The 17,715-nt window shown below is 52.9% G+C and overlaps 7 protein-coding genes across 7 annotated transcripts; 3 read left to right on the top strand and 4 right to left on the bottom strand.

Moving 5' to 3' along the window:
• Window positions 1–262: 262 nt before the first annotated feature.
• N7498_005560 (DNA-directed RNA polymerase I core subunit RPA190) lies at window positions 263–5,528 on the bottom strand (the record flags this gene model as incomplete). The annotated part of the gene is made up of 4 exons (XM_058452622.1): window positions 263–1,855; window positions 1,917–4,662; window positions 4,725–5,222; window positions 5,290–5,528. Coding segments are annotated over 4 exons (5,076 nt in total), but the record flags the coding sequence as incomplete, so codon positions are not given.
• Window positions 5,529–5,735: 207 nt separating this feature from the next.
• On the top strand, window positions 5,736–7,481 carry N7498_005559 (U4/U6-U5 snRNP complex subunit PRP3; the record flags this gene model as incomplete). Its single annotated transcript, XM_058452621.1, has 1 exon — window positions 5,736–7,481. The coding sequence occupies one exon, from the start codon at window positions 5,736–5,738 to the stop codon at window positions 7,479–7,481; it is 1,746 nt and encodes a 581-aa protein (XP_058309159.1).
• A 301-nt stretch (window positions 7,482–7,782) lies between these two features.
• N7498_005558 (RNA-binding snoRNP assembly protein NAF1) lies at window positions 7,783–9,798 on the bottom strand (the record flags this gene model as incomplete). Its single annotated transcript, XM_058452620.1, has 1 exon — window positions 7,783–9,798. One exon carries the CDS (start codon window positions 9,796–9,798, stop codon window positions 7,783–7,785), a length of 2,016 nt encoding a protein of 671 aa, XP_058309158.1.
• A 176-nt stretch (window positions 9,799–9,974) lies between these two features.
• On the top strand, window positions 9,975–11,932 carry N7498_005557 (dolichyl-P-Man:Man(6)GlcNAc(2)-PP-dolichol alpha-1,2-mannosyltransferase; the record flags this gene model as incomplete). The annotated part of the gene is made up of 4 exons (XM_058452619.1): window positions 9,975–10,030; window positions 10,089–10,761; window positions 10,820–11,614; window positions 11,675–11,932. 4 exons carry the CDS (start codon window positions 9,975–9,977, stop codon window positions 11,930–11,932), a joined length of 1,782 nt encoding a protein of 593 aa, XP_058309157.1.
• A 572-nt stretch (window positions 11,933–12,504) lies between these two features.
• On the top strand, window positions 12,505–13,988 carry N7498_005556 (heme-dependent oxidative N-demethylase family protein; the record flags this gene model as incomplete). Its single annotated transcript, XM_058452618.1, has 5 exons — window positions 12,505–12,721; window positions 12,773–12,875; window positions 12,925–12,977; window positions 13,033–13,156; window positions 13,223–13,988. Coding segments are annotated over 5 exons (1,263 nt in total), but the record flags the coding sequence as incomplete, so codon positions are not given.
• A 147-nt stretch (window positions 13,989–14,135) lies between these two features.
• On the bottom strand, window positions 14,136–16,117 carry N7498_005555 (exonuclease V; the record flags this gene model as incomplete). Its single annotated transcript, XM_058452617.1, has 2 exons — window positions 14,136–15,601; window positions 15,685–16,117. The coding sequence occupies 2 exons, from the start codon at window positions 16,115–16,117 to the stop codon at window positions 14,136–14,138; spliced, it is 1,899 nt and encodes a 632-aa protein (XP_058309155.1).
• Window positions 16,118–16,442: 325 nt separating this feature from the next.
• N7498_005554 (Mpv17/PMP22 family protein) lies at window positions 16,443–17,598 on the bottom strand (the record flags this gene model as incomplete). The annotated part of the gene is made up of 2 exons (XM_058452616.1): window positions 16,443–16,869; window positions 16,955–17,598. The coding sequence occupies 2 exons, from the start codon at window positions 17,596–17,598 to the stop codon at window positions 16,443–16,445; spliced, it is 1,071 nt and encodes a 356-aa protein (XP_058309154.1).
• Between the last annotated feature and the right edge of the window lie 117 nt (window positions 17,599–17,715).

Here is a 17,715-nt window from a genome sequence, read left to right as displayed (position 1 = left end):
TGTAATCAAACACATTCCTATCTAGATTTTTTAAAGCTACGAACCAGTGAAGTGAATAGTGATAGAACTCTATTTTACTAGAAGATATGCTGATATGAACAGGGACAGGCACTTTTGTGTTCCGCTGAACAAGAACTCCAGATCATCGACACGTCAAGATGGCAAAATGAAACAAGATCTCGGGATACAAACAAGCGCAAAGAAAATATACAGGTGATGGAGCACAAAAAAAAGATGCGAAACAACTCCAGCAAGAAACCGACTATGCTACAGGAGCAAGAACGTCAAAGGCACCGGTTCCAACGGTACCAGAGCGACCGACAACGATTCTGCTACTCGGGCCCTTGAGGTTATCGGTGTCTCTCTCAAGGACAGCGTCCTTCAAAGCGCCGACAGTGGTCTCGAACGACATCCGAGCAAACGGTGAGGTAGAATCCTTGACCAGACCGTTACGGCTGAAAGCCTTGAAGCCACCAGACTGCGTCATCACATCACCGATCAAGTTCAAGTGACGGTTGTCAACGGAGATAGAGTGACCCTTGAAAACGGCGTCCATTTCGCGGACGATGGTGGCACGAGCAGCCTCGACACCGTAGAGGTTGAGCATGTCGTGGATGGAGTTGGTGTACAGCGAGTGCGGCTTGATGACGTCCTGGTAGTCGCGCATGGCCATCAGGTTAACACCATCGGTCATGACGGAGGCGGGTTCGCCCTTCAGCGGGTCGGCCTCGACAAAGACACAGTTGCCAAGGTTGGGGATGGACTGGATCACAGCTTCATGAACAGCCTTCTCGACAATGGGAAGGAGGAGGAGCTTGGGGGTCTCGATGTCATACTGCAGCTGGACGCTGCAGGTTGTGCCCTTCTTAGGGTCGAACTTGAACTTGGTGATCTCCTCGTATTTGCCCATGACATCAGCCTCGCGCACCTTGCTAGAATCGGCGCCTTCGTCGTCCGAGTCATCCTCAGAGTCATCGCTCATTTCCACGTCGCGGCTGGTTCGGACATTCTCAGTCTCGTCATCGTCCTCGTCAGGTGTGTCTTGACGACGAATAATGGCTTGCTCGTCGTCATCGGGGCCTTCGTAAGACACCTGGTTGCTTCGGTTCTGACCTCCGCGTGCGCGCTTGGCATCGTCTTCGTCGTCCTCATTGTCATCCTCAGCGGGCTCCGCCTCGCGGTCAGCCCCAGTCGGTGCATCAGCAACTCTGCCAACGGAAACACCGATCTCCGGCTGAGCGGTTGAAGACTTCTTGCCGGTCTTGTCCTCGTTTCGTTTCTTCATTTCGGTCCTGGTGAGTTTCACCAGGCGAGCAATGAACTTGTTCTGCAGGGCGTTCTGCACATCCTTGGTCTTGATAGCATATTCCTTGCAGTACTCCTCGACAGGGAAGAATGAAATGTCAATATCATAGATCTTGGCCTTTGCGATGCCAACACCAGAGCCAATGCGCTCTCTGATTTGCACCTTATCGACAATTTCTGCAACGGTGAGCTTGCTGATGGCCTTGGCAAACCGCTCGGCGTGGTCCTTGGGGAGCTCCTCATTCAAAAGAAGAGTCATTGTAGGAGTCATGATGGTGGCACTGGCAGTCATAACAATTTCACGCAGTCGAGGAATACCAAGCGTCACGTTCTTTGCGGAGTGACCAGCCAAATGGAAAGTGTTCAATGTCATCTGCGTGGAGGGCTCTCCAACAGATTGGCCGGCCATAATACCGACGGCCTCACCAGGGTCGATGATAGATTTCATATACTTCATGTTCATCAAAGCATCGAAAGTCTTCTTTGAGACGATACCCTCGATGTTCTTCTTCTTGTCCTTGAAGAGGCCATCAGGATTGTTGTCCGAATACTATAGAAACGAGAATTGTTAGCATCGAGTCCGATAATAGTGACACAAGTTTCATGCGTACCTTCTTAAGATCTTGAGCGAATGCCTCGGACGTACTGCCCAAGTTGCCTCCGGGGGGGTAGCGAGCCAGAACAGGATCCTTGGCATCAAGGTTTCCAGTCTTGCGGACCTTCTTCATTGCTTCCTTGTGCCATTCCGTCACATCCTCCTTGGCCAACGTGTGGAACAGTTCAGCCGATACTTGCTTCGAGATCGAAATGTAGTTCTCAGCCAGGAAAGCGAAGTCCTTAAGATGGACCTGCTTGGTGATATCGAGACCGTCCTCTCCGTACAAGAACTGGACAATCGAACCATCGGACGACTCACGGACAGAGGAGTCGTACTCGGCTCTCAGGCCCTCCATACCCTTAATCAAGCAACGTTGCAAGTAACCGGAACGAGAGGTCTTGACGGCAGTATCAATCAGACCTTCACGACCCGCCATGGCGTGGAAGTAGTATTCTTGGGGCTTGATACCAGTCAAGAAACGACCACAGACATAACCGCCAGCAATCGGATGCGTTTCGTAAGCCCGGAACGATGGCAGTGTTTTACCGCTAATCATGACCGGTACACGACGACCTTCCAAAACCTGCTGACCCAGGTTGCATGAAATCAGGTTGGCATTGACACTCGAACCCTTGGCACCAGAAATGGTCATAGACTGCATCTGGTTCCAGGGGAAGGGCTTGGCAAGACCGGCGGGGAGACAAGAGCTGGTGATTTCTGATGACAGCTTGGCAGATCTGGCGTTCGAAACACTATCCAAACCGCTCTGCTTATCGTCATCGCGAAGCACGTCCTCCAGCCGGCGGTTCAGCTCGGCATCCTGATCAGGCACGGAAGTCTGATCCAAGGTCACGTACTTCAGGGCAACCTCGCGACCCATGGCAGGGGCAGTGCTCAATTTCTCCTTTCGGATGCGATCACCCTCCTTGGTCAACCTAAGGTCATCAATACCACAAGTGAATGCCCGCATGTTCAAGAATCGGGTGAGAAGTCGACCGAGAATACTCATCAACTTTCCAGCAATGGTATGGCCGTAGATCTCGTGCACGGCATCAATGAGACCTCCAGCAGAAGGACCAAGTTGCTTCTTGTCGAGAATACCGCACAAGTATTCGCCGTTCTTGAAGATAACATCGCCCTCTTCATTGTTGTCGCCCCATCGGTTGCCAGGAGTCGAAGACTTGCCCTTGAGGGTGAGACCAGCACTCTCCGGAGGCTTGATGTTCTTGAGAATTGTCGTAATAATCTGCTTGCCAGTCCAAAGATACTTGGGCTTGATAAAGGCAGGCTCCACAAGTTCGATACGGTCTGAGACAATGTGCGAATTCTCGGGTCTCAAGCAGCTGTATAGAAGCTGGTGATAGTCCTCCTCGTCAAAGAACGAATCACGGCAGGTGAACCAAGTACCCATGGAAATGTGATCCTGGATCAGACCTCTCAGAGGTTTACCAGAAGTGGCAACCAGATATTGGTGGTCAGCATCTGCCAGCATACGGGCCTCCGCTTGAGCGAGCTCATTCTGAGGGAAATGCATATTCATCTCGTCACCATCGAAATCGGCGTTGTAAGTATTACAGTTGGCGTAGTGCATTCGAATGGTTCTCTCGTTGGGAAGCACACGGGCCTTGTGACCCATGATAGACGGCTTGTGAAGAGTGGGCTGACGATTCATCAAGACATAATCGCCGGTGGTGAGGTGACGGTAGACCTTCTTGTTGCGCGATCCCTTCATACGCCAGTTCGAGGGCGCAAGCAATTGGTTTGCAAGCGCTGTGCGCTCGTCCAGGCTCTTGAACTTCAAGTTGACAACTTGACCATTCTCGTATTCGATCGCGGCAGCACCAGGGTACTTGTCCGGTCCGTTGATAACCGCTTCCTTCAACTCCCAGAAATTGTGGTTTGTCACAGGCTCAGGGAAGGTCAACTTCTTTGCGAAGACAAGCGGCACACCGATCTCATTGGTCTCCAGGTTCGGGTCGGGCGAAATAACACTACGGGCAGCAAAGTTGACACGCTTACCCATCATGTTCTTTCGGAACAAACCCTCCTTCTTTTCTAGAAGTTGCTTGATACCATTTGGCAGGTTTGCGATGGCTGAGCCGGTAACAGCAGTTCGCTCACGGTCAATGAGTCCGTTGACATAGTCCTGGAGCTGAATGATGGCCTGGAGAAGATCACTGTAGTTGCGTGCACGAGACAAAGCCTTCTCTTCTTCATTCTGAATTTCCTTGCTGATCTGGTTGATGAGATCACACTGCTTCAAAACGTTGTTGAAGGGGGTGTTTTGCTGTGCCTCCATGACCTCACCAGGGCCTTGCGCGACAGCCGGGCGGTATTTGTTCGGAGGGACTAAAAGGCTCTTAATGAAGAACATGTCCGCAGAAACGACCTTGGACCCCTTTGGTGCAGGCCGGGAGTTATACACGAGTTGCAAAACCTCGCCATCCTTCTCGAAAAGGATTCGCATGGCACTGTAGACCTCTGAGGAAGTCATGAATTCCTGGCCCGACACGGCTTGCTCTGCCTGCTTCGTAACAGCAGCCCCGCGGCGAATCTCTTCCTCGGCGCCATGGACCTCGGACACAACGCTTCCAGCCCGGGTTCCGTTTACTTCGGGCTTCTGCTTCTTTTCCTGATCGAGCATGACCAAGGTATTGGGTGCCTGGAAGCCGCCGTGAAGCATTGCAAGCTTGGACTTCTCAGGCAGGGCCTTTCGGAAAATCTTGTTGTAGCGGTCCTTTCGATAGGCAGGAGAGATTCTGTATCACAATGCAAGTTAGAGACTGAAAATTACAAAATTGCGTGTCACTTCCGAACATACCCGCTGCAGTTGTAGCACTTCCGGTTGCCGTTGATATCCTTGAGAAAGGTTTTGACCAAGTCCCGTCTTTGCTCTGCGGCAATGGGGTTCTTCGCGCCGGCCATGAGACCATCCAGCCTGCCATCTTTCTTGGCCTCTTTGATGCAGCGGTTGACATGGGAAACGCGCTTTTCCATAATGGTCTCGTCGTCATCCTCCTCATCATCATCCGAAGCGTCTCCCTTGTCCTTCTTCGAGCCATTCTTAGCGCCCTTGCTAGATCCAATAGCCTCGACAGCAGCAACTTCGTCGGTCAATCCATATTGCAAGAGGCGCAGCTTGCAGGTGTACAGGTTGACATTTGCGCGGGACATCTGAAGGCGATGGCAGTACACACATTGTGCCCGAAGAAGACGATAGATGTGGTCGAAGAAGGTGACATTGTAGACGGGTACAGGAAGCTCAATGTGGCCGGCATGGCCGGTACACGACCAAGAGTTCTGTCGACATGTAGTGCACCTGAAAGTCCCGAATCCCGATCAGAATAATTGATTTATGAAAAGTATTCAAAGAGCTTAAAACTTACACATGGTCGCCCCATGCGCCCATAGCAGGGTCTTGAAGACCTCCAGGGACTGGGTTGTTAAAAGAATCCAGAGTCGGAGTATTGTGAATTCTTTTCACTGATAGCTTTTTGATCTCCTCATCGGAGTAGACGGTGAAGTCCACCCCGGCAATGCTCGAGGGGACTGGACGAGTGAAGGTCGCCATTGTGTCCTGCAGCTCCGGGAGCGACAGAATACGCTGGCGGTGCGAAGTCGACTTCTGCAAAAAGTCTCCAACGTTGCGGGTTGCGGATGAGCGAAACTATTCGAGCAACTTTTTTTTCTGCCCCGGTCCACCGCCCATCCCGTTTTGGGTATCGGCGACCAACGTTGAATCATCACCTTCTTTTACCATTCACAACTGCGCGATTTCCTTCGTTCTGTTTGTCATTCATTTCTGGAGGACTGAGTCCTCGCTTACAGTGCCATGGCGGACAGCACAGGCAATATGCTGAAGCGGGCTCACCCGGAGGATGATGGCAACAACTCTCAGAAAAGGACCCGTTCAAATGATGGATCGCCATTGCCAGCTCAAGGAGGAGCTGCTTCCGGAAAGTTCGATATCGAGAAGATGGTAGCTGAAGCGAGAGCTAAGGCAGAAGCTGTGCGCGCCCGCTTGCAAGCCGCGCGTGGCGGCGCGACTCCCACCGTTCCCTCGACAGAGGCAAGTCCTAGCCCAACACCACCGGCCCCGAGTGCCGCGATGTCCCGATTGGAACAAATGAAGGCCAGGGTAGCAGCAGCCACCGGTAGAGCCAATGCACCGCCGCAACGACCGAGTGCTCCCGCTCCATCCCAGCAACCTTCGGCGTTTGACGACGACAGTCTATCTAAGGCTCGCGGAGGTCTCGACGTTGGCCTTCATCCCGCGCTGCTTTCCGATGCTACGCCAGATTTCCGCGGTGGAAAGGGCCGCCAGCAGTACAAGTCAGGGAACCGTCGGATGGACATGTCCAACAAAGAGCGACTTGATTTGTCCGGGCCGTCAATCGAAGAGATCAAAAATAATCCCTATTTTGACCCTAGTCTCGGTCCGAAGGCAACTGTTGCGAAGCCTCGTCATTCTCGAGAACTCGTTTTCAACCAGAAGGGCAAATATATCCAGCAAGCGGCGGCTCTGCGTCGTCAAGCGCAGTTGGAGGCTATGAAGAAGCGGATCGCCGAGCGAGCGCGCCAAGCCGGTATTGACGAGGATATTGATGTGGAAAAGGCGTATCTTGTACCTGCTCCTCCAGCATTGGAGTGGTGGGACGAGGGTCTCGTGAACGGTGATGCGTATACCGCCATTGAGGACCAGGCAAACCTGAAGATTGATACCCCCGATACTATCATCACTCGCTATATTCAACACCCCGTGCTCCTCGACCCACCGCAGGAAAAGCATCAGCCAACTCAGAAGCCTATGTTCTTGACGCCGAAGGAACAGGCGAAGATTCGTCGCCAGCGCCGCATGGCAGATCTGAAGGAGCAGCAGGCCAAAATCAGACTGGGTCTGGAACAGGCGCCGCCTCCAAAGGTCAAGAAGTCCAACCTTATGCGGGTTTTGGGCGAACAAGCTGTCAAAGATCCAACGGCTGTGGAGGCTCGTGTGACCCGGGAGATTGCGGACCGCAAAGAGGCACATGAGGCCATGAACGACGATCGCAAGCTGACCAAGGAGCAACGGCGCGAGAAGCTGGCCGCACAGCAGGAGAAAGATGCCGAACTTGGTATTCACATGTCTGTCTACCGAATCGACAGTCTGGCGAGTGGCCGGAATCGTTTCAAGATCAGCAAGAACGCCGAGCAGAATGCGTTGACAGGAATATGTGTCATCCATCCAAAGCTTAACCTTGTGATTGTCGAGGGTGGTAAACACTCCATCAAAAATTACCGCAAGCTGATGCTCAACCGGATCGACTGGACTGAAAATCCTGGCCCGGGCGCACCCAATGAAAAAAACGAAGGTGAACCCCTGTGGCTGGCTACCGAAGACGAGAAGGGCGAACTACGGGACTTTAGTCATAACACATGCACTCTTCTTTGGGAGGGACAAGCCAAGAACCGCGCATTTAGAAGATGGCTTGGTGCCAGAGTCTGCGAAACTGACTCCGCTGCTAAGGAAACTCTGTCCCGATCTAAGATGGAGAATTTTTGGACTCTGGCTAAGAGCGCGAAGCCGGCCGAGTTCTGAGATACCCCAAAGATTGCACGATACCGTTCTGAGACTACCCCATATTCCGCATCGATTTGCTTTGCTAGAGATCAGCCAAAGCTGTCCTCGCTCTTCTTCATAGCCCATGTGTGATTCATCCATTTTTTATGCAGCAAATATGTACTCTATCCTTGATACTATAACAGAGCCTGAAAATATCATAACAGGACTAATCATAACTTTTTAAAACCGTAGCAAAACATATTGACTCCGCTCCTGATGCAAATGGTCTGGTATTGAGATCATGCCGACGAAAATAAAACTCAAGCGAAACGAGCACCTAAGACGGAGGCGGTCCCTGGTTCTGGTTGCTCAGATTCCGCAGCAGATCCAGCTGGGCCTTGACCTGGTCGAAGTTCATAGCCGGATGTTGGGCCTGGCCCTGTGCAGGGGCTTGCTGAGGCTGTTGATACTGCTGCTGCGGCGGATACTGCTGTTGCGGCGGCGGCTGCTGCTGCTGCTGCTGCTGCTGCTGCTGTTGTTGTTGTAATTGTTGCTGTTGCTGCAATGCGGCAAGGAAGAATTGGGGGTTGATATGCGCGCCCTGTGGAATAGACTGGAAGGGAGCAGCTTGTTGAGGGAAGGCTTGTGGCTGGAAGGGGAACTGGAAGGGGAATTGTGTTGGTGGTGAGCCCTGAGGATACTGTCCCTGCTGGGGTGCATACTGCGGGTACCCAGCGAATGGCTGAGGCATGCCGTAGGCAGGCTGCTGGGGCGAATACGCCGGTTGGCCGTATCCTGAAGGCTGGGGTTGAGGAGCCGCCGCTGGCTGTCCGTAGTTCGAGCTGCCACTCTGCTGGTGCTGAGGTCGGCGGTCCTGGTCCCGTTCATACGAGCCTCCACGGCCTCTGCCACCTCTGCCACGGCCACCACGACCACGATCATTGCCTCTGCCACGGCCTCTGTCGCCACGTAAACCGGGCCCACGCTCGTTCCCTTCGACTGGCGCCTCACGTGCACCCATCATCTCGTGGAGGTTCTTCGGGCGGGCAAGGGGGGTGTACCCCTCCTCACCCCCTTCGTCGTCGTAGTTGAGCTCAGTTTGGCTCAGTTTCGACGGGCCGGGAGCATCTCTCTTGATTTTCCCGGGGCCACCACCTCTGGCATCCTTCCTTTCTTGACGCTTCTGCTTCAGTCTCTTCTTGTAGTCAGCCTCTGCTTCGTCATCGGAGAATTCAATCTCGTCCTCGGCGACCTCCTCGTCGTGGAAGTTCGAAGCATCGCTTCCCTTCAGGCCTTTGAGGGGCTGGGTGAAAACGAATGTAGACTGGCTCTCGACATAATAGACATTCATGTTTTTGGCGATTCCACGTTTCTGCGCTTCCTCGGCGCTCGAGTACATGACCGTGTACAGAGGGTTCTCGACTCTGCCAAGAGTCTCGGCCACCACGCCAATGACCTCGCGGTTCTCGGAGCAGAGCAAAGACCCCGACTCGAGGACTTGGTATTCTCCAGAGGTGTTAGCCTCGATAAGAACTGCATTGTCAATGACCGTCTGGATCTTTCCCAGAAGCACAACCTTCATATCAGGAGTGATTTTGACTTCCGGAATTGGCAAGGCATCTTCCACAACCTCGTTGGCCGAGCGTATGAAACCACCGCTTTTACCCTTGCCGTCCCCTTCATCATCGGAACCGCCTTCGGCCAGCATCAAAATACGGGCCTGTTCTTCAGGGCTCAAAATGGGGTAGTCTTCGTCGTCGCTGTCGGAGGAATCGGAGGACGAGCTGTCCGAGGATGATTCGTAAGGGTCAGAGTCGACCTCCCATTCAGGGTGTTCCTCCTCATCTTCTTCTTGTCCGTTCCCTCCCTGTATAGTAGAGGTTGTATTCGCATTTTCGGTTGTGGTTTGCTCGTGGTTCGCATCAACATCCATCGCTTCAGAAGTGGCAGCCGGATCCTTGTGGTCCTGGGCCTCGCTACTCGGCTCCTGTTGAGCCTCTGTGAGTGTAGTCACGGTCTCCACGGAGGCATCACCTCCTTGGCTGACAACAGAGACATCGGACTCCTGCTTGGCCGACTCATTCGTAGTCTGTGCAGTGGGACTGACAAGGCCCAGTCCTGGGATCATCGGGCCTGGTTCGGAGGTGGGAATGAATTCAGTCGCAGTCACTGGTGCAGGGTTATCGCCCGGTTTCACCACGGGAGTCCCCGAGTTCACAGGTGTGTTGTAGAAATCGCTGCCATCGTCCGGAGTACCTGCGATGGGTGGCGTGTCGATCAAACAGGGCTTTTTGGAGGGAGGAGCGTCGCCGGAGTCCACAGACCCATTTGCAGGGTTCTGATGGTCACTCATCATGTAGAGAAAGGAGTAATAAGAGAATTTTTCAAAAAATGTTGTAACAGAATGAAGCCAAAGAAAAAAGCGGCGCAGTAACTTTTTTTCGGATCTGCCAAAGTTGCCGTCGCGGTCGCCGGACAAGCTTTCGTTATCGCGTTATCGCTGTCCTTCAACATCTCCAACGCGCAAAGATGGCTGAGCCTGAGAGACCCCCAACAGGGCCCGCCCAAGCTCGCACAAAGGCTCGGTATGCTGTGAACTGATTGGAGTTGTGAGGATCTGCAGCTAACACAGCGTCTCTTTAGCCCTCCTCCACCTCCTTTCTACCTCCCGCTGAACATCGCCCTCTACCTGTGTCTTATCGCCAATGGCCTTGCAGCCTTCTTCTCGCCCATTCAGGACTGTGATGAAGTCTTCAACTTCTGGGAACCTGCACACTATCTCGACCATGGATACGGCTTGCAGACATGGGAGTACTCGCCGGTATACTCCATCCGAAGCTGGCTCTACGTGTCTCTTCATGCCGTAGTGGGGAAGCTGGCGTCATCGATGGTCCATTCCAAAGCTGCTGAATTCTATACAATTCGGTTTTTCCTTGCGGTTGTTTGTGCTGCCTGTCAGACCAGATTGTACTCTGCGATCTGTCGGTCCCTCAACCCCCGCATCGGCCTCATCTTCTTGATGATCACGGTATTCAGCCCTGGTGTGTTCCATGCGTCAACTGCCTTCCTGCCGTCCACTTTTACCATGTACACATCGATGCTTGGCCTGGCGGCTTTCTTGGAGTTCAAGGGTGGGCCTAGGACCGCTCAGGGGATTATGTGGTTTGGGCTTGGTGCAATTGTTGGCTGGCCATTCGCCGGTGCTGTCATCATGCCTCTTCTGGCCGAGGAAGTCATCATCTGCTTGATCTCGGGGTCTCTGGGGTCGCTCCTAGTTAAGATATTTGATGGTGCCGCTAGGTGTCTCTCTATCTTGGTGAGTACTATACTTGAAACCACATCCTCTATTAGTACCTCTGCTAAGACAGTTTCAGGCCTTGGAAGTTGCGGTCGACTACGCTTTCTTCAACAAGATTGCTCTAGTACCCTGGAACATCGTTGCTTACAATATATTCGGTGGGGAGGATAAAGGGCCCGAAATCTTTGGCACGGAGCCGTGGACCTTCTATATCCGCAATCTGCTTTTGAACTTCAATGTCTGGTTTGTGCTGGCAATGCTAGCCGCCCCTCTTCTCCTCATCCAAACCGTGTTCCGGTCTACCGGTACATCTTTCCAGGCGCTGTTCCGTTCTATTACGCTGGTCGCGCCGTTCTACATGTGGTTCACGATCTTCACCCTCCAGCCTCACAAAGAGGAACGATTCATGTACCCAGCTTATCCATTCCTGGCTCTTAATGCGGCCCTCTCCTTCCATACTATCCTGAGTTATCTTGGCTCCGGTAACCCGAAGGAGATTATCGGTCGTGTCCCGGTCAAATTGAAGCTCGCTGCAGTCATGTCAGTCATCCTGGTGGCTTTTAATGCCGGTATGCTGCGCATCCTTGGAATGGTGACCGCATATAACGCGCCCTTGAAGGTCTTCGAGCCATTGCAGGAGGTGAATGTGATGGAGACAGGAACATCCGTGTGCTTCGGCAAGGAATGGTATCGATTTCCGTCTTCATACTTCCTCCCGCACGACATGCGCGCCAAGTTCATCCGAAGTGAGTTCCGAGGTCTTCTCCCGGGCGAGTTCCCAGATGCGCCGAGCTATTACTCTCGCCTGGGTGGTGCCTCCCAGATTCCATCTGGCATGAACGATCTGAATATCGAAGATCCCAGCAAATATGTGTGTACCAGTCTTTATTTCTATTTCATTCGTCTCTCCGATGCTAATCTTGCCAAATAGGTTGATATTTCGCAATGCTCTTTCCTGGTGGACTCTTACTTCCCCAGTCGCCCGGCGACCGAGCTGGAACCTGACTACGTGCTTGATGAGTCCCAGTGGGAGACTCTAACTTGCCAGAGCTTCCTCGATACATCCCAAACGGGATTGCTTGGACGTTTGATCTGGATCCCCAACCTACCTTTCATCCCCGAACAATTCCAGCGGAAGTGGGGACAGTACTGCCTCCTGCAGCGGAGGACAAAGGCCAACAGTGTATAGATAGTCTAGCTCATTTATCATCTACATTTATCATCTACGATGTATAAAATGAATCATGCCATCTTTCTCGTGTCTAAATCCACAAGTCCGAAGTTTCGCGTTACCCGATCGGGAGAAGAAATCCCTTGCTTGACCGGGGTGATAAGCAACCCCTCCCTGCAGATAACCCAATCAACCATGTCATTTCTCAAAGTTAGTGATGTCTTCCATGGGGTAGCGGTGTCTGATCGCATGCAGCCTCGGATCCAACGGCTTGATCTAGACGATTTGGAGATCCCCTCTTTTGGGACCCCGCGACGCAGATACAAGCTATGCATCGTCTTCGGTAGATTTAAGCGGTCCACTCGCATCGGGTTAACAGGAACGGCAGCTCGCTGGAGAGACCTTGTTATCAGTAATGTGCCTTTGATGGGAATTCCTATCAGTGGCCACTGCCATCATACGTCGGTACTACTATCTGTGAATTGCTTGTCTCGATTCCCTTTAATCTTTATCCCCTGGAATGCAACTGGATCATGAATCCGTAAAATAAGCAGCATATCCACATATCTTTCCCTGGTCCATATACAGCTTCTATAATCATGACGACCAAGTCCCTCCGGGGAACCCTCCTTTCCATAGCCCCCGCCGAAGAGGTCGTGGGTGTGTTTCTCCTTCTGAACATCTTCGCCTGGGTCGTTATTCGTGCTTTCCAGAAATGGATGCCCTCCAATGAGACAATTAGAGCTGCATCTCCCGATCATTTAGAGAAACCCGCGTCAAGAGGGAAAGTCACAAGGGAACCGGGCAGTAGGTACCCCATGCTACATACACCGATGTCCATACTAACACGGGCAAAAGAATGGCTTGCATCTGACTTCAAGACACCGACGGCAAGCCCGTACCCCAACTGGGACGTCCACGACTCCAAGCCGATCCCCTATCGGCCTTTTAGATACGGCCCGTTGGTAATTCATCTCGTGATCTACAATTCCGCCTCTAACGTGAAACAGCAAGTACTTTGTGACGTTAGGTCTTAGGAGCATGAAATGGGACGAATGGATCGGTAAGCTCTGCTCTGAATCGCAGCAGGCGAATGCCAATTAACATGTCACATCCAGAGCTCGACAACCATTATCTCAAATACCACGCCGACAAGAAGAAGCGGATAGAAGATCGCGGCGAGAAATGCTGCAGCACTGCACCAGAGGCGATGGATGGCGCCATTGAGTTATTGGAAGAACTGTAAGCGCAGCAGTTGCTAAACTCTCCCCGTGCACCGAGGGAACAAGCTAATATGCCATGCTACAGATGCGCATACCTCCCCGAGCGCTATCCAACCATGTTCCAAAAGACTCCAACGGGAATAACCAACACCGTGACCAACGAAACATTCAATATAACCCAACGCCCACTCCCCGAAGATCCAATGGCAACAGCAGCACGTCTAGTCCAAGACGATCTTGCCCTGATGTTCGAGCGACCCGACGGCGAATACTACCTGTTGGCCGGGGCAATCCTTCTCGCTGGATTCTGGCGCCTGAGCGATAAATTCGGAATGCGCCTATCAGAGATCCACACGTCGGGCGACGTGCCTCAATTCCGCGAGAAACTAGAGAAAGGAATGATGAACTTCTTCCGGCGACTCAAGCCCGAAGAACCCGTCCTGCGGAATAACTATTTCATCCAGGTAGACGATAGTCTGGCATGGTCGCACAGCATCGGGCCCGAAGACGCAGAGACGGTATCGTGGAATACGGCGGAGAAGAATAAGGCGATTGAGAATCACTTTTTCCGATCCGAGCGTCAGAGTCTGAGGCGGTTGCCGAAGTCTGGGGCTGTGGTGTTTACGATCCGCACGTATTTTGAACCGATTACGGAGATTGTCAAGGAGCCATATGTGCCTGGACGGTTGGCGAGTGCGATTCGGAGTTGGGGAGATGATGTGTCTAGGTATAAGGGGAAGGAGAAGTACGAGGAGGTGTTGTTGGAGTATCTGGATCAGAAGCATAGGGAGCAGGTTGAGGGTGGGTTGGAGCTTGAGAAGGAGGATGAGGTGCGGAATTATCCACTTTGATGTTGGATAGTCTTTTTCTATTCTTTATATGGTACATGAATTGCACGGAGTCGGGCTAGCCTTGGCAAGTCGTATGGGCATGTTAGTAAGGAAGAGAGACTTCAACCAATGTATGGATCTTTGGCGTAATATGTCTCAATACTGGTCTCAAGTATCTGCAAAAGCAGGATATCGTCTGCTGTTGCGTCTTGCGTAATCTAACTCCCGTTCCTGGCGCCAGGAGCATTCGTCGCGGAACTCGCAGATGCGACATTTCCAGGCGTCCGTGATGTTGACGCCGCGTGGGTCACGCGAGCCATGCCACCACTCCATCTGGTCATCGATATAGGATGTCATAGTTGCAGGATCATAGAGGAAGGACCTGCTCCCCAGAACCCGAGGCTGGAGATCGGTAGTGGGAGCCGAAGACAAGTATCGTGCTGTTAGAACCGGGGAGAGGAGTGTGGGGTATTGTTCGAGCAATTCCGGCTGGGTATATGCCGGGATAGACGGGGCCACGGGCTCTGTTTGCGAGTTTGGGGGAAGAAAAGTAAGGCGGATCTGATCTTTCATGTAACTCCATAGACTGAATAAAGTGCCGTGGGTCGAAAGGATGCTAGTTGAGACCTGGCTGGATTTTGTCACGGAGCCTTGGGATATTCTTCTTGCATCCTCTGGAGTGGGAGGGTTGTCGATATCGAATTCCTGGGAAGACATTGTATCAAAGAATTCGTCATTCAGCCCGCCGATTTCAGAGATGAAAGCTTCGGTGAAGGGTCGTTCTGGATCGAGGTTGTAGCGTGCTGCAAGCAATTCCATCGTGACATCGTCGCTCGTGATAAGGCGGTTGAGCATATGATAATAGAGCTGTAATTGAAGAAGAGTGGGACGGAAGGACGTGCTCTTGACCGTCGGAGCAGATCCACCCGCTTTGGTCTTGACGTCGGTCATATAGATCCTTGGCAAGTTATAGACAGCCGGCGAAAGTTCTTCAATCGGTGCTTCTTCCAAGGGTTCCTCTTGGCCCAGGTCCGAGAGCCTTCTTCCACCCTGTGAGGAAGATAGCAAGAAATCGGACAGGGACATCTGATATTCCGGCAGGGCAGCCCGTGATTTTGCCGCTTCAGAATAGTAGCTGGACGCCGTAGCCTCAAGCTTTGAGTCGGGACATTCGTAGGACAGCTCATCAATAACCCCATTGACCAACTCCCCATCAACCGTACCCCAAATCTCCAACTCGCGTGTGACGCCAAATTCACGCAGCATGCGCAACCCCTGAATCACATTCCAGATCCTGAGCGCCCAAGCATCCTCCTTGGTAGTGATATCCACAGGAACAGTCGTGTAGATCTCATCCTCAAGAGTCTTGTGCACAACACTTCCCTTCATCATGGCAGGAGTTCTCCTCTTCCTCCCGTGCTTGGTCAAGGTATACCAATATTGTAATTCGCACCAGGCAGGCGAGACCAGATCGGTCACCGAGAAAGCCTTATGAGGCGGTCGTCGAAACCGCTCCACGGGGGATCGAGGATCTAGCGTAGGAGCCACCTGGTCATTCTGGGTCCATTCGCGCTCGCGCGTAGCCATGCGCTCTCGCTCTCGTTCTCTGCCTTCCGTTGAACTAGGATGCTCCACTAAACGCTTCGGATATCGCCATGTTAGTCTGACACCCCAATCTTATGATCCACGCAACAGAGAAATAAGAGGAACATCATACCAAACGAACTGTTCCTGCCGACTGCCTCCTGACTTGATCTCCCCGCCACGCCGGATGTAGACCTAGGCCACGGCCGCTGATTCGGTTGTTTCCACGGTGAACGAGGCGATTCCCGGCCCAGCACCTTAGGCAACCGGACACCGGGCGGATCCCCAACGCCATCTTCAATGTCCGCGACGAGCGCCGCGAGGACAGCCGGTTGTAGAGATGCAATATCACTAGGCTCGGATGTAGAGATTGTACGCGAGTCAAAGTCTTCGATTGCTGGCTCGGTTGGATTCGGGGTCGGGGATGGAGTGTCGATGGTCGCGTGTTCCGCGACAGCTTTGGAGAGTAACTCGTTCAGGAGCTCCTCTTCGTCGGGCGTGAAGTCAGATCCGTAGTCGCTGGAGTCTGGGTCCTCAGGCCGCGGCACTTGCGGTGGGCAGGACATGCCTGCGACAGTAGAAGGGGCTCATGTCCTATGTGGCATGCGGTGTTAGGAAATTCGCGCCGTGGGAGACGCGAAATGCGTCATTGCGGGAAGAGCAGATGGAGGTAACTGCATTGGGAATTCCCGCGTCACTATTGGACGCATCTACATCCACCTTTAGATATACAACTGAAGGAGAACTGAGAAAAGAAATCTATTTTCTAGTGTCTAAGCTTGGTATCTGCCAGAATGTATCGCTCTGTAGGAAAGTGACAACCCGAACGCCGCTAATGTCGGGACACCGAATCTATACAATAATGCCCAATTCAAATCACAATTCTATCACTCATGCCGTGCCCGCTGCAGGGGCCATATTCCCAGTCATCGGTCGCGACGCAGCAGCAGATGCACTCTCAGCCGCAAGCTCGGCCGCTAGGACTTCGCGCGCGGCCTTCTGGTTCAACCAACTCAAGTAGGTCTGCCAACCGACCGCAATGACTCCAGAGAAGACGTTGCGGAACTGCGCCGGCACGTACATGAAGCTAAAAGCTGTCACGGCCGGCCAGAGCTTGACACTGTTGGTGATGCTGACGGGGAGAGCCTTCTTCAGCCGCTCCCAGGTTTCTTCTAGAGTCGCGCCGGCCAGGAGGGAGTGCATGCTGAAGAAGTATGTGTTGAATACGGGCGTGAAGCACATCTGCTGGACGACAACCTTGGTCAAGACAGAGAGGATCTTAGATGGGTAGTTGAAGTGGTTATGGAGGAACATGAACCTAATGTCTCCAGGTCAGTCATCCGTATTGGATATATCAATGGTATAGGGTGCTCTATGGCAATATCACGTCGATGTTCACTCACCAGTTATATGACGGGATGCTGGACCCTGTTCCCACGATCAGGTGTCGCACCGTTCTCCATGGATCATATCCACCACGCCGCTCTTCCTTCTCATCCTCGTTTTTGGACTCATCCTGCTCGCCCTTTGCAGGCGGAGGTGCCTCTGAAGGGAAAAGGAATTGCGCGCTCAAGTCTCCGCATAGATAAATGACCACCGAACTGTACACCTGCGTCGTATAGGGCTTCCGCTCCTGCACGCGGGAATACCACCTCCCCAGCCGTCCCAACGGACCCTCGCTGATGATATTGCGTAGTCCCCTTTTGGCGACAGCATTCGCAGCAGCCGGTGTAGTCGCTGCACCTGCAGCGCCGGCAGCGGTATTCACTGGCTGGGCCGAGGGGGTAGCCGAGGGCGATTGTGACGGTGACGGGGATGAGGACGGGGCGTTCGACTGAGAGGGCTTCGTAGGCGCATTGCTGTTCACCGGCGACCCATCTTCAACGATCTTGCCTTCTGCAGGTGGTTCGGGCTTCGAGGGCTGCGAGGAATTGTGCCGGCGAGGTTGTCGCACTCGCCGCAGCGGTGATCGGACTCCGGGGGTGATCGGTCGCGGTCTCGCAAACGCAGACGCCTGAGCACCGAGTCCCTTCTGGAAGAGACTCATATCCAAGACTCAAGACAGGCGCATCTATGCTATACCGTCTGTCGTCTATTGTCTATCGTCGTGGGTGCTGACAAAAGAGAGTAACCCCCCGAAAAAGGCCGAGTTTATTTGGGGCGC

Source organism: Penicillium cinerascens, assembly GCF_028974065.1.
Source record: "Penicillium cinerascens strain IBT 15544 chromosome Unknown contig_5_segment0_segment0, whole genome shotgun sequence".
Lineage (NCBI taxonomy): Eukaryota > Fungi > Ascomycota > Eurotiomycetes > Eurotiales > Aspergillaceae > Penicillium > Penicillium cinerascens.
The sequence above is the reverse complement of the archived record's forward strand: the minus strand, read 5'-3'. Positions and strand labels throughout refer to the sequence as shown.